Source organism: Aspergillus niger, assembly GCF_000002855.4.
Source record: "Aspergillus niger supercontig An09".
Lineage (NCBI taxonomy): Eukaryota > Fungi > Ascomycota > Eurotiomycetes > Eurotiales > Aspergillaceae > Aspergillus > Aspergillus niger.
In genome coordinates, this window is record NT_166525.1 from 1437041 (window position 1) to 1451882 (window position 14842).

A 14842-nucleotide genomic window follows, 5' to 3' on the forward strand; every position below is an offset into this window, starting at 1 on the left:
GACTGGGATATATGGCCTTGCTTCAGTTCAGTCATCATTCACCTCATTCGTCGATTGTAACTAGCATATGATGGTGTTGGGCGTGACTTGATTTTACTTGTGCTTACCTCTTTGCTAATATCCGACTGGCCCTCTGGGGCATCAAATCTATGCTATCAAAGCTCATTTCCCATTCTTTCCAGGTGATATAATAAGTATTAGACTGGGAAAATATATCTACAGTATCTAGGTTGATTGTGGTTGCAGATACCAGTAGTTACTACTAATACCTTGATTACCCATCTAAAGGTAGTGCTCACAGCCGTGTCTGCTTCCTTAGGAGTTGTTTCAACCCATTAAACTCCTGTAATCTACACATATATGCATGTAGAAAGTATATGTCATAGAAAGTTGACTGTTCGAATTAAATTATCTTGAGAACGACAATGCAACTATTACTAAAAAAGAGACGCAAGGAATATTAAAAGTAAGATCAACTGATCCAACACCAAGACTGATACCGATACCAATCAGGATCAATCCACCCTCTCCACCCGTCTAACTCTATCCAATAATTCATAGGCCTGCCCCAATACATACGAACGCACTCGACCTACCGTTTCCTCAACGCGGCCAATCACCGTCTTGATAGATGCATCCCACGTAACTTGCTCGCGATCATCCAGGAGGAGCTTACCCGGTGGGAAGCGAGGGTGTTTCCAAGTCGACGCGGAGGCGACCGCAGCCTCGTGGCCAGGTAGAGGAACAGCAAGGGAATATTTCCAGATTAAATCGGTGTTGACGTACAGGGAGTAAGTGAAGACGGAGCTGGGGACGGAGATGGTCTTCCCAGTGGGAGTGGTAATGAGCTCATCTTGGACGTCAATGTCGATGAGGCCGTACTTGGTGTTCCCATCGGGGATGTATTTGATGGCAACGTCTTCGTTGTCGTCTTGGCGGTAAGTCCGGATGGGGAGGTAGAACATGTTGAGGGGGCCGACGCAGAACTCATGCAGTCCCTCGCCTGCTGTGTTTGGGAGGAGCTCTTCGTGGGTGAGGCCGAGTTCGGGATCTGGGAAACGGGTGGCTCCGAATTCATGACGGTCCCCGCTGAGGAGGACAATGCGGACGCCTAGCTCACGCTCTGCGCGCCACATGGCTTCGAAGACAGTGCGACGTTCGTTGAGGAAGCCACCCCATGTGTCGGTGGTGCCGACATGCCAGTTCTTGGTGAAGGGAACGCTGGAGGCTACGATCTTCCAGCGGACTTCGGCCGGTTCAGGACGGGAGAGGAAGGCAAGGAGAGACTGGAGCTGTGCGGAGCCAAGGATGGTGGAGTTGGGCTGGGCGGGCTCGGAGCGGTAGGTGCGCGTGTCCACCATGAAGAATGAAGCCGGGCCATTGATGAACGAGAAGTAGGTGGTGTTTTCGGGCTTAGCAAAGGGTGTTGGCGGAATGGGAGGGTTCGCGCTGACGTGGTAATGGATGTAGGGCTCTGCGGCGGCGGGATATGGCGCGGTTGTGTTTCCTTTGGACCAGTCATTCTCGATCTCGTGGTCATCGAGTGTATGAATCCAAGGGAGACCATCTTGGGCTTTGTTCCATGATGGGGATGAATAGACCCGGCGATACTCGCTGCGGTAGTGAGAGATGGAGGAACCAAAGCGCTGAGGCACATCAACGTAAATGAAATCCCCCAGGAACAACATGAACGCTGGTCGGAGCAGAGACGGCAGCCGGTTGACCGTCTCTGTCATCATCTCAAGTCCCGGGATACGTAGTGGATGTGATAGGGGGTTGTAGGGGAAATTCGCCTTCATGCAGCTCGATGTGAGGAAGCTCAGACGGTTGGCTGATTTTGAGCCCGGCATTGGCGCGGTGACGAAAGAGCCCGTCAGATTGTTGGATAGAGAATAGCGGTACGCGGATGATGGCTCCAAGTTCTTGATAGTTACGGTGGTTGTAAAGTCCGTCGCATCCGTCAGTGAGTAAATCACGCCTTCTTCTGTCCATCGTGAGGGGTCCTCCTCCGTTGGCTGATAGTATACGATCAAAGGTAGCTGAGCCGGGTCCGGTTCACGGACCAGCAAATTCGCGGTAGTCGGAGAGACGTAACCGATACGAGAGAAAGCAAGATCATTGCTGGGATAGAGAATGAAGCCTCGTCCCACGAAGTCTAGGGTGAGGAGAGCGAGGACAATGTTGATCAGGACGGTCAAACGCGTGGACAACGGTAGTCGGGGGGACGGCAGCCCAGTCAGCAGAACCTTGAGGACGCCTTCGGTTGGCGGCGGGGATCCTATAGCAAGTTACTCTGTGTGCCTTTGACGGTTGTAGAGTCTGCTCATGTCGACCCTACTTACTGGAAGCATGTTGAGCATCGATATTGCCCTTGCGCCGATCGGCATTGCTCTGGTCGGCCGGCCGGCCAAGCGACACCAATGAAGCTAGGTACACAGCCAACAATGTGACTATGAGGGGTGGGAAGTGATGGCCGGGAATCTATACAGTCCCAATTAGCTACCATGATCTTATAGGCCATGAGGAACGGTCAACGCACCCAGCGGAGAAAGAAGAAGGCCGTCACTCGGAGGGCCGCGGAGCTCGTAGCAGCAGCTACGCGGGGAACAGACACCATGGCGTCGAGAAGCTGTCGACACGATCTACGCGGATGAATGGGAATCGACCATCACTAGCTCACGCAGCTCTTCCAGAGAGGCAGATGAGAAAGAGAAGGAGAGAGGTAGTTAAGGGAGGAGAAGAGAAGAAGCAATTCACACGTTAGTCGAGTAGATCAACTGATTAATCCGAAAAGGCGGAACGGATGAGGCGCCGCAGCAATGACGACATCTTCGCCAACCCAAAACAACATTAACCACCACCAAGTCATGCATAAGTCAGTTGTTATTCTCAATTCTCTATACTAGCTATATATGCAAGATGCGTAAGTTTGCAAGTTATGTATTTATCGCTGCTGCATCATGTCCCGAAGTAAATTCATCAAGCTGTTGGCCATTGGTCCCGAGCGCATCATGCGCGCAACGTGTAGCACCTCCTTCATATGCATGCTCAAGCTCATCGCCGCCGCCCACTGCCAGGGCGCATCTCGGTCTCCCGGTTTCGAGTTGAAGTACTCCCAACCCATCACGCCTCCGAAGTTGGGGAAGCGTTCAACCAGCAGACCTAGAATCGGCCCGATCTTCTCCAGTGGTACATAGCCCTGCGATCCATTCCCGGGATTCGTCAACAGGCCGTACACCACCCGGTTCGGGGCCCAGCCCTGTGCAACCATGGCAGCATACATCCGAGGGTCCTCTGGGTTGCCCCAACCATTATAAAACTGTGTGTTGTACCAGCTAATCTTCGAGGCTCGCTGTCGCTCTAGCTCGCGATAGTCGAAGCCGGACAGATTGCCCATGCCCAACATGGCCGCCGCCACTGGAGCCAACGTAATGATGAAGTCGTCGCCCATGTCGAGCTTGAGCCGGTCGATCAGCCGGATAATGCCCGACAACGACATCTCCTCCTCCACGTCCAGATCCAGCCCGTCCAGTTGGTGGCGCCGCACCATGTCCCGCAAGGGTTGGTAGTATAGTTCAAATTTCTCCTCATTACCATCCAGGCAGCGGAACGAGCCCTGCGCCGCGCCTCCCAGGAGTCCCATGACACGAAACCCGCTTTGCTTCACGGCGGGCACTTCGGCCCACAGCGGTTCATACAGCGGCATATGAGGGGGGTCATTGTTAAGAGTGATGTGCTGTGGATCGGCATTGAGGTGAAAAGCGGCCAGGATGATGTGCGTGACGCCGGTGTTGTTGTCCAGCAGCGGCAGCATGGAGCAGTACTGGCCATCAGGACAGATCGTTTGGTGATAGAGGATCACCCGAGGGCGCTCGGGTTGCGGGGACACGGGGGGCATCTTCCAGGTTGGCCGTCAAAAGGATAGTCGAATCACTTGCTGGTATGGAAGGAGAGCAGGATGGTGTAGGATGCGCGCAATGGCGCTCTCTGACGGTTTCAGCGGGGAATGGGAGCCATGCGTAATCCGTCAATGAATGGCCCACTGATTAGCCGTTCAGTTCTCGCCTATCAGTTTAAATGGATGTGAAACCCGACCTGCAGCCAAATAGGGAAGAGATCAAATGGCTGCATAACAACCCCTCATGGTAAGCATATGCAGTGATACCAGACTGAAGAGGTCTGACTTCAATCATGCGTTCTGTTGGAGACTCTTTCTGTGTCACTTTCTTCTATGTGATTATGTCAGCATCACGGGCTTTGGTTGGCGATCAACACCGAATCGAATCACCAACTGATCACTTTGAGCTTTTGATACACTTGCATAACGAAACAAGAATCATATATGCTAGGCTCTTTGACACCGTCTGCCGGGTTGGTACTACACTCTGGGCGAAAGGCATGGACAAGCTTGAGGTTTACTTCTGTGTAAACCGTAGATTGAAGCCATTCAGGAAGCTCCGCGACTCAACTCATCAACTCTACGACGCCGAGCATACTCCCCTAGCAATGTATCTCAGCATTTACTTCACTAGAACTCATCTCTTTCAATCCCTTCTATATTTTCTTGAGACTGAGGCCAATACCAGTCTCCTTCATCTCTATCTAGTTGCTAGTAAATATAGCTTGGTGGATCCCAATGCGGAGCTGCCGAGATCGCGCTAGTCCTTATTGGGCATTCGTGGCTCTTTCTGCCTGAGGATGCAGGCCAGCAAAGACGGGCCAATTGCGGTGCCTGCCTGCCTGGGGCTGCCATGTTACGGGATCCTCCATCCATCTTCCACACTTTCTTCCATTCAGACAGAGCAATTAACTAGTTAAGTGACGCGCATTTTCCCTCTGAATTGCCTATCCTTATCGGCTCATTTATCCACCCCCTAATCTCCGAAGAATCGATGATGTGCCTGATTGGGACGTGAAGTTGTGACCGATCTTATCGCATATGTTATCCTGATCAATAAACAATCCCAATCGTTTCCGCCATCATGGACACGACTTCCCATGATACCGTCGGCGCGTCCACGCTGGCCACCCCCCTCTTCATGCCTTCGTCACCGCCATCTCATCCTGATCAAGGAGAGAGCTATTCTCCGGTCAGCACCAGAAGCTTCCGCTATAGTTCGCGCGGCGCGACCGGCGCAGACCTCGACGACGCGCGTTCGCCGCAACGCCGCTCCCCCAAATCCTCCAGAGCGTCCTCGCTCGAGCGCGCCGCGAACGAGATCGATGCCCGTCTGGCGCAGTACACAGTCGACTTCAGTCAGTTTCCGAGTAACCACGCGCTGGATGAGGGGCCCCTGGAGGATCTGAGACTGCCACATGAGGACAACTTGTCCGATGTTGGTGGACCAGATGACTTTACTGCCAATTTGGAGAAGTACCTCATGGGGGAGGATGATACCATGGATCATAAGCATTTTAGTATAGACAACATGGAGCGCGACTTGTTCGAGCCAGAGCCCCATTCCGATGCCGAGCACGAGTCAGAACCCGAGCCGGAACTGCAGGACGAGCTTCCCCAGCCTCAATCCCAGCCACAGATTCAAAGACAAGAAGTGAAACAACCACAGCAGCAGGAAGATTCCCAGAACAACTCTCAAATGCACCAACCAGCTGTTGAGGATGAGCCGGAGCTCGGCGAATACAGTGAATTTGGACCGCCTGTCGACATGTCTACCCCGTCGCATCTGCTGCGTCGGGCCGGCGGACTCGGGAAAGATATAACCCATCTTGAGAATATTGAAGAAGACCCGGATGACGAGATAGAAGCGACTACGACTACACCCTCCGTTCGTAAGCACAAGCGCACATCTAGTAAGAACGAGAAGGACGTGACCGAGGATCTGCGCCGGCAGATTGCGGAGCTCAAGGATGCGCTGCGCGAACGCGATGAACAACTTGAAAGGAACCACAGGCGTGTCTTGGAGGCGGCTTCTGCGGGAGAGCAAATCAAGCACCTACAAGGGGAGCTGCAGAGAAAGTCGGAGCTGCTCGAGGAACTTTACGCTAAACGCAGTGACGAGACACTCCTGCGTGAGCAAATCCAGCTGCTACAGAAACAAAATCAGGAGAAAGAGTCCTTCCTCCAGAAGTCTACCATGAACGCGTCCGAGCTGGGTACTCTTCAAAAGCAGATGAGCGACATGCAGAAGGAGCTGCAGAATCGAGGCTCACACTCCGATATTGACACAGAGCGACTAGAAACAATCGCCTATCTGCGTCAGCAAGTGGACTTGGCTCAGGAGCAATTGCGAAAGCGCGATGCGACCTTGGACGAGACAATGGCCAAGCTGAAGGAGGTCACGACCGCCAAGGAGCAGCAACTTCGGGAGAAGAATAGCGAAATCGATGGCCTCAAAGCCCAGGTCAGTGACCATCTGCTAGAGGTCGAGAAGCTGGAGGGGGAGCTTGACCGTGCCAACCAGGCATACGAGACTCTCGAGGAAAGAATCGCCTCTCTGGAAACCAAGAACCGCCCATTAGAAGAGAAGAACAGCACGCTGGAAGCCGACTTGACCCGCGCGCAATCGCAAGTCACTGCGCAAGAAAATGCCCTCAAGGCCATGGCAGCGGATCTCCCGCTCGAGACGGGCAACACCTACACTGAGATCCTCGAATTGATCAAAGACCTCGGCCAGCCCAGCATCCGACGCACGCCAGACCCCTTCGCCAAGGACAAAGTCCCTCAGGACCAAGATACATCCCAAGACTTCGAACTCAAACACTTTCATGAAGAATTATTAAAGCTCCAAACCGAACTAGCCGAAGCTACCTCGGCGAAAACAACCCTCGAGCTACAACTGACCCGCTCGCAAGACCAAGCCACAGAAGCACAAACCCTCATCCACTCCATTGAAACCGAAAACACGCGCCTAACCAAACGCGCCGACGAGCTCAAATCCTCCCTCGACAGAGCCCAACAAGAGCTATCCCAAGCCAACGAAGAACGCACGCGTGCTCTGGAAACCATCACTCGTCTCAAGAAGGAACAAGAGGACATCCAAAAGGCCGCCCAACAGCAGCAGCAGCAGCAACAACAACAACAGCAGCAACCCAGCCCACCTCCATCCCCTCCAACAAACACCCACCACCAACACCAATCTACATCCACATCCACAACCCAGATTCAGACTCTTGAGAGCGAACTCACCACCCTCCGCGCCACCAACACCAACCTCCAAACCCTCCTCAACAGCAGCTCCAACCGTGAAACCAAGCTAAAAGCCCACATCCTCACCCTCCGCGACCGGCATCAAACGGAACTCCGCGCGCAGAAAACCAAAATCGAGCACCTTGAATCCATCATCGCCACGAAGGACGAAACCGCCGCTGCAGTCGACGAACGCATCGCGCGGTCCGTCGAGAAGCGCGAAAAGGAGTGGCAGCGGCGCGTGGATCTCCTACTGAAGGAGCGTGAGAGGATGAGTCGTGCTTTGATGTGGTCGTGGGGTGAGAAGGAGATGGGCAGTATCAAGGAGAGGGACAATAAGGAGAATGCAAATGTAGATGAGAAGGGAAGAAAGAGGCAGGCGTATCGGTATAAGTTTGCCAATGGGGTGGATGGGGAGATGAAGTCGAAGTCGCAGTCTCGATCGGGGTCGAAGAGGGCTTGAGCAGTTTGAGGACTATGGTTCTGGTGCTGATCGCCCTTGCGCGTATCCGTTTGTATGTTTGTCTGTCTGTCTGTCTGTTCGTTTGGCCTACCTACTTGAGAATTACGTGGGATTGCGGCATAACTATTTAGGACTGGGGTCTCTTATGGTGCCTCGGGTATATACATTTAACAAATGGTTGGCTGGGGGGCTGGTGTTGTCCTGTGCTGTATAGGGGGTATGGCTCCAGTTCTTGTCCTGTGGCGTTTGGGTTTGTTTTTATGGTTGGTGTCGAGACGTACATTAGACGGTAGTTAATTTGACCCTACTTATCTGTTCAACTAAGCCAAGCTGTGACAACTGAAAAGGGAAGAACTAGCAAACGAATAATAAAATCATAATAGTATTCAATCCAATAGTATATGGCAAGAAAGGTAAACAAAGGAAAAGAAGCGTGCTAGTATACAGTTAATATCAATCATGAGCCAATAAGAACGTGATAATGGAACAGATTCGATCATAGCCAGTCCGACCCGCAGACTTCACTCAAAATGCGTACATGCCGTGGGCACTAGCAGTTCGAGTAGTGCCTCTATACGTGTTTCCATCCGCAAAAATATCTTCCGGTTCATCAACGGAGGCCCCAGACTCGCGGATACAGTCTAGACTGGATGTTGTGTCGAATCCTCCACAGGTGTTGCTGCGAGGGCGCCGGGTGCTAGAGTACACGATTTCGACGTCATTTCGACGCCGCCGTGAGGGCATTCGACGGTGGGTATCAAAGTACGATCGACGAGTGTAGCGGCTTTGCTGGGGATGATATTGGCTTTGTGTGTGCCGCGGTATCTGGCATGCTTCAAAACGGTAGACTTGGCTTCGTCGTCCGCTCGAACGAATCGAGTTTTGGCGTCTGGATCGTCCGTGCTGCAATAGAGAGCCTTGGTAGCTGTGATTTGGCTGTCGTGGCGGGATCGGAGGTACAGCCGGAGGTTTTGGCCGAGAGAAGTTGTACTGGCTAGTAATTGGAGCTGTGTGTGAAGTGTTGGATCTCTGAATTCTAAGTGGCTCTGGCGCGACAACTTCGGGGGCATCAGCGGAGCTGCTTGATATTGATCGTGGAAGCGTGCTTCCTTCGGACCGACTCGACTTAAGCTCAGGGTTACTGTTCGTCATGGCAAACATAGACCTCTCCACTGGAGGAGAGGTTGGGAATGGAAGCTCCACAGGGGAAGATGCGAGCGGGTGTCCAGGGGCATGTTCCCTTTTGGGAGTTGGCGGTGGCTCGATTATCTCTGTTGACTTCTCCTCTGCTGGTTGCTCAACATCCGTACCAGAATCAGGACCAGCGAGAGCAAGGATGTCAGGGTCCGATGACAACGAGATCTGACTTGCGAAAACCGTAGGAAGGAGTCGGAAGAACGGGGATCCAGAGGCCTGGTGCCTTTGATTTTTGATTTGCGGAGATCCCGGTAGTTCTGCCAGTACAGCCGGGCGATAAGAGTCGAAAGGAGCCCTTAACGTGGCTTTGGGGGGTGTAGTTGAGGCATTCGAACTGACATCGGAGTTTGTTCCATCCCTGGAAGAATTTTTGGATGGCGTGCCATCAACCGAGAGCGTAGTTCCAGAGTATATCCCTGAGGTCTCTGCTTCACATTTTGTGTCGAGCTTTAACTGGGGTTTCTCATATACGGATGCAGGGTGTTCAATACTACCAGCTTTACATATGGAGTTGCTGCTTGATGACAGGTACAGGTCGCGCCCAAATGTCACATCAGGCCGGCGGCAAACGTGATAGATGTCATTTTCCAGACTGACGTGGCTTCCCATAGTTGAGCTGGCAGACATTTTGTCATCGTATGACGATAATTGTGGCTTGTATACACCGAGAAGAGATATGTCGTACGGACGCTCGCAAAGTTCTCTTGAGCAGAAGAAAAGACACACGGTCACGCTGTCGCGAGTCAGTAAACATATCGGAAACTTTGGCCAGCAGACCTACAATGATATAATCGAAACAATGACAGAAGCCCTTTGAAGCGCGCAACTAATACCGATCTTCCAGAAGTCACCACCACCGTCATCAGCCAGGCAGTACATCTGCTGCGAAACCAACACCAATCCTGCGGCACTGGCAGCGATCCAAATGAGTATCGTAAGTCGGAGGATGTAGGTACAAGCGGCATTCAGCAAAGCTTTCTGACTCGCGAACCCTACAACCTTGTTGTATTGCCAGGCAAGGAGGCTGTGGAGAGCGACAAGAGGAACAGTGAAGAATGACTAGTATCCGTCAGTGTCTTTACCAGCCGGCCAAGTCAAGGCAGAGGCTTACCGCAACAAGAGCCAGGACCAAGCTCGGGGTCATCTTTGAGTCCACACGGCGGATCCCATACAGGTACAGCACGATGGCCCATTCAATGAACGAGTCGAAGAGCATGACATATAACGAGATGAATATCACTACTTTGGTCCAAACGCCTCCTTTTGGGGAGGCTATTGAACGGTTGAACATGATGGACCGCGTCGAGAGTAGCTGGAACCAGCTGCGCTACGGCTTCTGTTAACAAGACTCGCCAAGCATCCAGTGGTTTGAGAGGTTAGAGATGATAGAAACTGATGTATCGGAAAGAACAGTAGGTGCAGCCCATAAAGAACATGTGGGTGGTGAACGTGACGGGGGAAACAATGGAAGAGAAGCAAAACAATGGGCCAAGGCCGACTAAAAGGATGTATATGCTGGGAGAATGGCCTCGCGCGTGAACGCGGAGGACCGAGGGGTTGGAATGGGCGATTCCGAGGCATGCCCACTAACAGAAAAGGGAATTGGTAGGAATAGGGTCTGTGATGTTTGTTGTCACTGCCTGATATGGGGAGCTGTCCTTGAGGAATGCAGACTAAATTTGCATCCACGGCCATTGGACCTTCGCAATCCCAATAGTTTGCCCCTATTCTCCTGGTAAGTGTTAGTCATCGGAGGTCGTATGCATATCCTCGAGATTCAATTGCAAATTATTTCCAGTTAGGGATTGATAGTTAGCCCTGTATGTGAGAGTAGTAGGCGGGTTTACTCCTTCAGAAAAGCCGCGATTGCATTTCAGCGTCATCATCGCGTGGAAAACGCGGGTTGTCAAAGCTAAAGTGGGCGCACGTAGTGAGACAGAGCGGTCAAGTAGAATGCAGGATGCGATGCAGAATCCAGGGCTGCAGATAAGGCCAGGGATGAGCGAGGAGCCGAGGAGACTCCATCGTCACGATGTTGTTGAAGGCGAGGAAGGGATGGGGGCACGTGATGGGCAGCAGGCTCACAGGGAGTCTACAGAGTCATTCGCTCCAACTTTCTCGCCTTCCCTCCTCTCCTCCTTCTGCCCCTCGAGTCGTCCTACTTATTCCGCCTCATTTGCCCTCTGGTGAGCTTTCTGCAAGGAAAGACCATACTACAAGTTTGTTTATAAAAGCAACCAAGTCATGCCAATAAACAGAAGCATGAAGGGCTAGGAACAGGGACCAATTTCTCTACTCCCTGAGTCACTTCATACCAGTAAACTGTGTTCTCTTTAGTCATGATTGATTTAAGCTATCATCGTGGTTTGCTTGTTGCTCAATTGCTCTATGGCGCCATCGCCTGTGTCTACAAAACGTAGAAGATCCATGCATTGAAGTCTTCGAAATTGATCGATCATTGGCCATATCCTGCGGTGCTATGTACATTACTTATGAACGCAGATCACCCGGCAGTCAGCCGAGTTTATGAGACATGGTGTTCACAACAATAGTGGTGGAGCTGAATTTAACCTGACACAATTCACTCTCACCATTCAGCAATTCAGTACCCGTATGCAATCCTTGAATTGCCTGGATCTAGGATGTCCCTGTTGGCTTATTTCATCGCTGGGCTTTAGTGGCTAACGTAACCCACGGTTAAGCGGCCCACACGGTTAGGCGGCCCATCTGGTTATCCCATATAAAAGATGTTTTTTTAAATCTTCATATCTCAACCAATACTGAATATAATCAGTTCTAACTTAATATATAGATAATATACAGTAGAATAAATAATATATAATTTTTCTAGATTTTTAAGAATGTCTTTTATGAGAAATATATCAATATATCCAAAATTACAGATAAATTACAGATTTTGTAATATGATAAGATACTATTCATATCTATATAGATTTTTGAGATGTATTGGATAGTTATTTATATAATTTATAATCTATTTATACAATATTGAGTCTTCTAGTCTTATAATGGTTGAGATATCTTGTGTTCAAAAAGGGTCTTTTGTATAGTATTACCAGCTGGGCCGCCTAACCGTGTGGGCCGTTTAACCGTGGGTTACGTTATAATCTACTTATGACATAGCTTTTCTGCATGACAGTGCTCGTCCATATTCCGGCTGCTTCCGATACTAAGGACTCATACATGTATGTATATGCTATGTGGTGCGCCCTCATGAAGTTTTCTCTAAATTTGATATAGCTGGTATGCTTAACACTAATAGGTCATCGTCATCGAATACTCATAGCCTCAGATCTGATTACCCATGTTTTGACTACAATTTCGATTGCCAGCCCAGAACTCGCAGGCAACATTGAAGAGTTATATAGTTAGTAGGCAATGTATCTTTCCTCAACTAGCCGACCTCATTACAGATAGTATAAATATACAACTTACATCAATAGATCATTGTCACGACATTTTTTTCAAACTACATATTGAACCATACACCAATAAGTCTAGTCCCTCCCCCTCGTTCCCTGCCATGACAAGTTCCTACTACATCTTTTCGACTCATGTATCTTCAATCAACAATTCGAGCAATTTGTTGACAAAACAAGCTACCACATATGGGATATCGTTAAGCAAATATGGAATTTGTGGCTGCCTATACAGAGTTCTCTAGATGACGTTTATTTATAGCAAAACAACAGAATACCAAGTGATAACTAATCCCTGGTCATAATAGAGCTAGTATGGATGTGCCATTATCAATGCATACTATCAACATGATGCTCATCCGAAAGAAGAATCTATTGGAATTCTTCCACATGCCAGGCCCTTTCCTGTGGGAGCTGAGGACCCGAATCGGCTGCATTCCGGGTTTAGAGCAGTTCCACTACATTGTTCATTTTGATTAAGCCCCGACTCGATGATGGTTCGGGCGGACGGACGGACGGCGCGCGGGAAGGTTAATGTTTATGTTTGTTGTTTACTCTTTAAGTTCGTGTTTGTTGAGTCTCCTGTACGCGTGTTTGGCTGAGCAGTGACGTTGTAGGGGTCTGTCTTCTGGGAGTAGGCTGCAGCATTCTCTGGAGAACCTCACTAGTGCGGTGACTGTCTCTACTCAGCGGTTCCATCGCCTGTAGTCGCTAGCAATTTCGAGCTAACAGATATAATCATCCTACTAGCTGCAGCATCTACAGTAACTCGTAATCGCATGGTCGGTGTAGATGTTATCCACATCCTATAACTAGTAACTCAGCCATGACCGTCACGTGCTTCGTGCTGTCCAAATCGCTTTCACATTTCACCGCTCAACCACAGGCTAAACCATACAGTGACCTGTTGATCGGCCGAACGGGTCTTAACCGAATTGCATATTCAGAATGCGTGATGCTCCAAAATTGGGCCCGATCAATGACTGCGCCTTGTACAGGATTTTGACCCTTTTCGCGGTTGCGGCTCTAAGGAGGTTTCGTCCATTTAAGGGAAGCGTTCTTATGTTGACAGATCGAATTTGTGTCAAATACGGACAACATGTAGACTTATCAGAGGCAGGTACTATGTGTTTCATCTCACAGAACACATCTATACCGGTTCCAAAAGTCCTGTGCGCCTTTACGCACCAGCGTTGCACCTACATTGTGATGGAAAGAATCAAAGGGGAAATGATTGGTGCCGGCTGGGTTTATCGGAGTGAGGAGTCGAAGGCAAAGATTCTTACTCAGTTGCAGAAGATGGTCCAGGAGATGCGAACACTCCCACCTCCAGCAGGCATGGGTGTAGGCTCCGTTGTGGACGGGACTCTCTTTGATGGCCGCCTGCCGGGCACTTCCCTACGCTTTGGGCCTTTTCCCAGTGTCCAAGAATTCCACCGACATTTGCGAGGTGGCATGGACTTTGACCCCGGACTTGATCCCGCCATACAGGAACTGATCAGACAACATGATAGATCTTTCCCGATTAAATTTACCCATGGCGATCTTAGTAGCCTCAACATTCTGGCCCGCGGGGACACTATTGTTGGAATTATTGACTGGGAAACTGCCGGCTGGTATCCATCATACTGGGAATATACTACAGCTTGCCAAGTCAACCCCCAAAACTCCTTTTGGATCAATGAAATCGATAAATTCATCACCCCTATGCCGGACGAACTGGCAATGGAACGAATTCGCCAAAAGTTTTTCGGGGATTATTGAGCAGTGATTTTCTTCTCGATTATTCTGGTCTAAGTCATGTGGAGTGGAGCCTTGCTCACATCGATCTCAGTGTACTTCCCTCATAAAATCACAGCCCTCGAACCCGTTCTCTGTAAATTTTATATACACATAATATATCTTTGAGGTTCTCAGTCAACAATCGTCAACCTGAAGACATGCAGATATGATTTCAGTTTCTCCAACCATGCACTCTTTATCACCAGATATACTTGCCCTCCTACTGATGAGCAATGCACTCGATCTCGACGTCTGTATTCAGGGGCAAAGTCTTAACCGCCACGCATCTACCCATCCAATCAGTATCAGTCAGCCATAATTCTACATCACAGCGTTTAACCCTCCCCCACATTCGTGGAATTCACACAGAAACAGGGAAAGGGAAAATTACTCACGTTCGACAAGGCTTAACATCCCCCCAGTATTGCATATAGACAGAATTCATGTCGGCAAAGTCATCCATATTTGACAAGAATACGTTCACCTTGAGGACCTTGGTGAGATCGCTACCGGCGGCTTCGAGAACGTTTCCGAGGTTTTTGATGCATTGGTGCTATGTTATCAGCGAGTCATTAGGGGATGTTGTAGAATTATCGGTGAGGGGAATGAGGGAAGATAAATGCGTACTGTGTGCGCTTTGATATCGCCATCAATGATCTTGCCTGTCTCTGCGTCCATAGCCACCGCGCCAGAGCAGTAGACGACCCCGTTGGAGACAATGGCTTGGGAATAGATTCCGGGAAGGGCCTTGGGGGCCTTGTCAGTTGAGATGGGGGTTTTGGTGGCCATTTTAGTGTGCTTTTGCTTGTTTCT

The 14842-nt window shown here is 50.2% G+C and overlaps 6 protein-coding genes across 6 annotated transcripts; 2 read left to right on the forward strand and 4 right to left on the reverse strand.

The window, feature by feature from the left end:
* Positions 1–27: 27 nt before the first annotated feature.
* On the reverse strand, positions 28–2617 carry An09g06330 (uncharacterized protein; the record flags this gene model as incomplete). The annotated part of the gene is made up of 6 exons (XM_059749888.1): positions 28–60; positions 108–147; positions 300–350; positions 580–2278; positions 2343–2481; positions 2540–2617. 6 exons carry the CDS (start codon positions 2615–2617, stop codon positions 28–30), a joined length of 2040 nt encoding a protein of 679 aa, XP_059601462.1.
* Positions 2618–2944: 327 nt separating this feature from the next.
* Positions 2945–3814, reverse strand: An09g06340 (uncharacterized protein; the record flags this gene model as incomplete). Its single annotated transcript, XM_059749889.1, has 1 exon — positions 2945–3814. The coding sequence occupies one exon, from the start codon at positions 3812–3814 to the stop codon at positions 2945–2947; it is 870 nt and encodes a 289-aa protein (XP_059601463.1).
* A 1615-nt stretch (positions 3815–5429) lies between these two features.
* An09g06350 (uncharacterized protein) lies at positions 5430–7610 on the forward strand (the record flags this gene model as incomplete). The annotated part of the gene is made up of 2 exons (XM_059749890.1): positions 5430–6030; positions 6073–7610. The coding sequence occupies 2 exons, from the start codon at positions 5430–5432 to the stop codon at positions 7608–7610; spliced, it is 2139 nt and encodes a 712-aa protein (XP_059601464.1).
* Positions 7611–8135: 525 nt separating this feature from the next.
* On the reverse strand, positions 8136–9951 carry An09g06360 (hypothetical protein; the record flags this gene model as incomplete). Its single annotated transcript, XM_059749891.1, has 3 exons — positions 8136–9540; positions 9589–9866; positions 9919–9951. The coding sequence occupies 3 exons, from the start codon at positions 9949–9951 to the stop codon at positions 8136–8138; spliced, it is 1716 nt and encodes a 571-aa protein (XP_059601465.1).
* A 3244-nt stretch (positions 9952–13195) lies between these two features.
* On the forward strand, positions 13196–14011 carry An09g06370 (uncharacterized protein; the record flags this gene model as incomplete). Its single annotated transcript, XM_001393914.1, has 1 exon — positions 13196–14011. The coding sequence occupies one exon, from the start codon at positions 13196–13198 to the stop codon at positions 14009–14011; it is 816 nt and encodes a 271-aa protein (XP_001393951.1).
* Positions 14012–14249: 238 nt separating this feature from the next.
* Positions 14250–14818, reverse strand: An09g06380 (uncharacterized protein; the record flags this gene model as incomplete). The annotated part of the gene is made up of 3 exons (XM_001393915.1): positions 14250–14316; positions 14425–14582; positions 14657–14818. The coding sequence occupies 3 exons, from the start codon at positions 14816–14818 to the stop codon at positions 14250–14252; spliced, it is 387 nt and encodes a 128-aa protein (XP_001393952.1).
* Between the last annotated feature and the right edge of the window lie 24 nt (positions 14819–14842).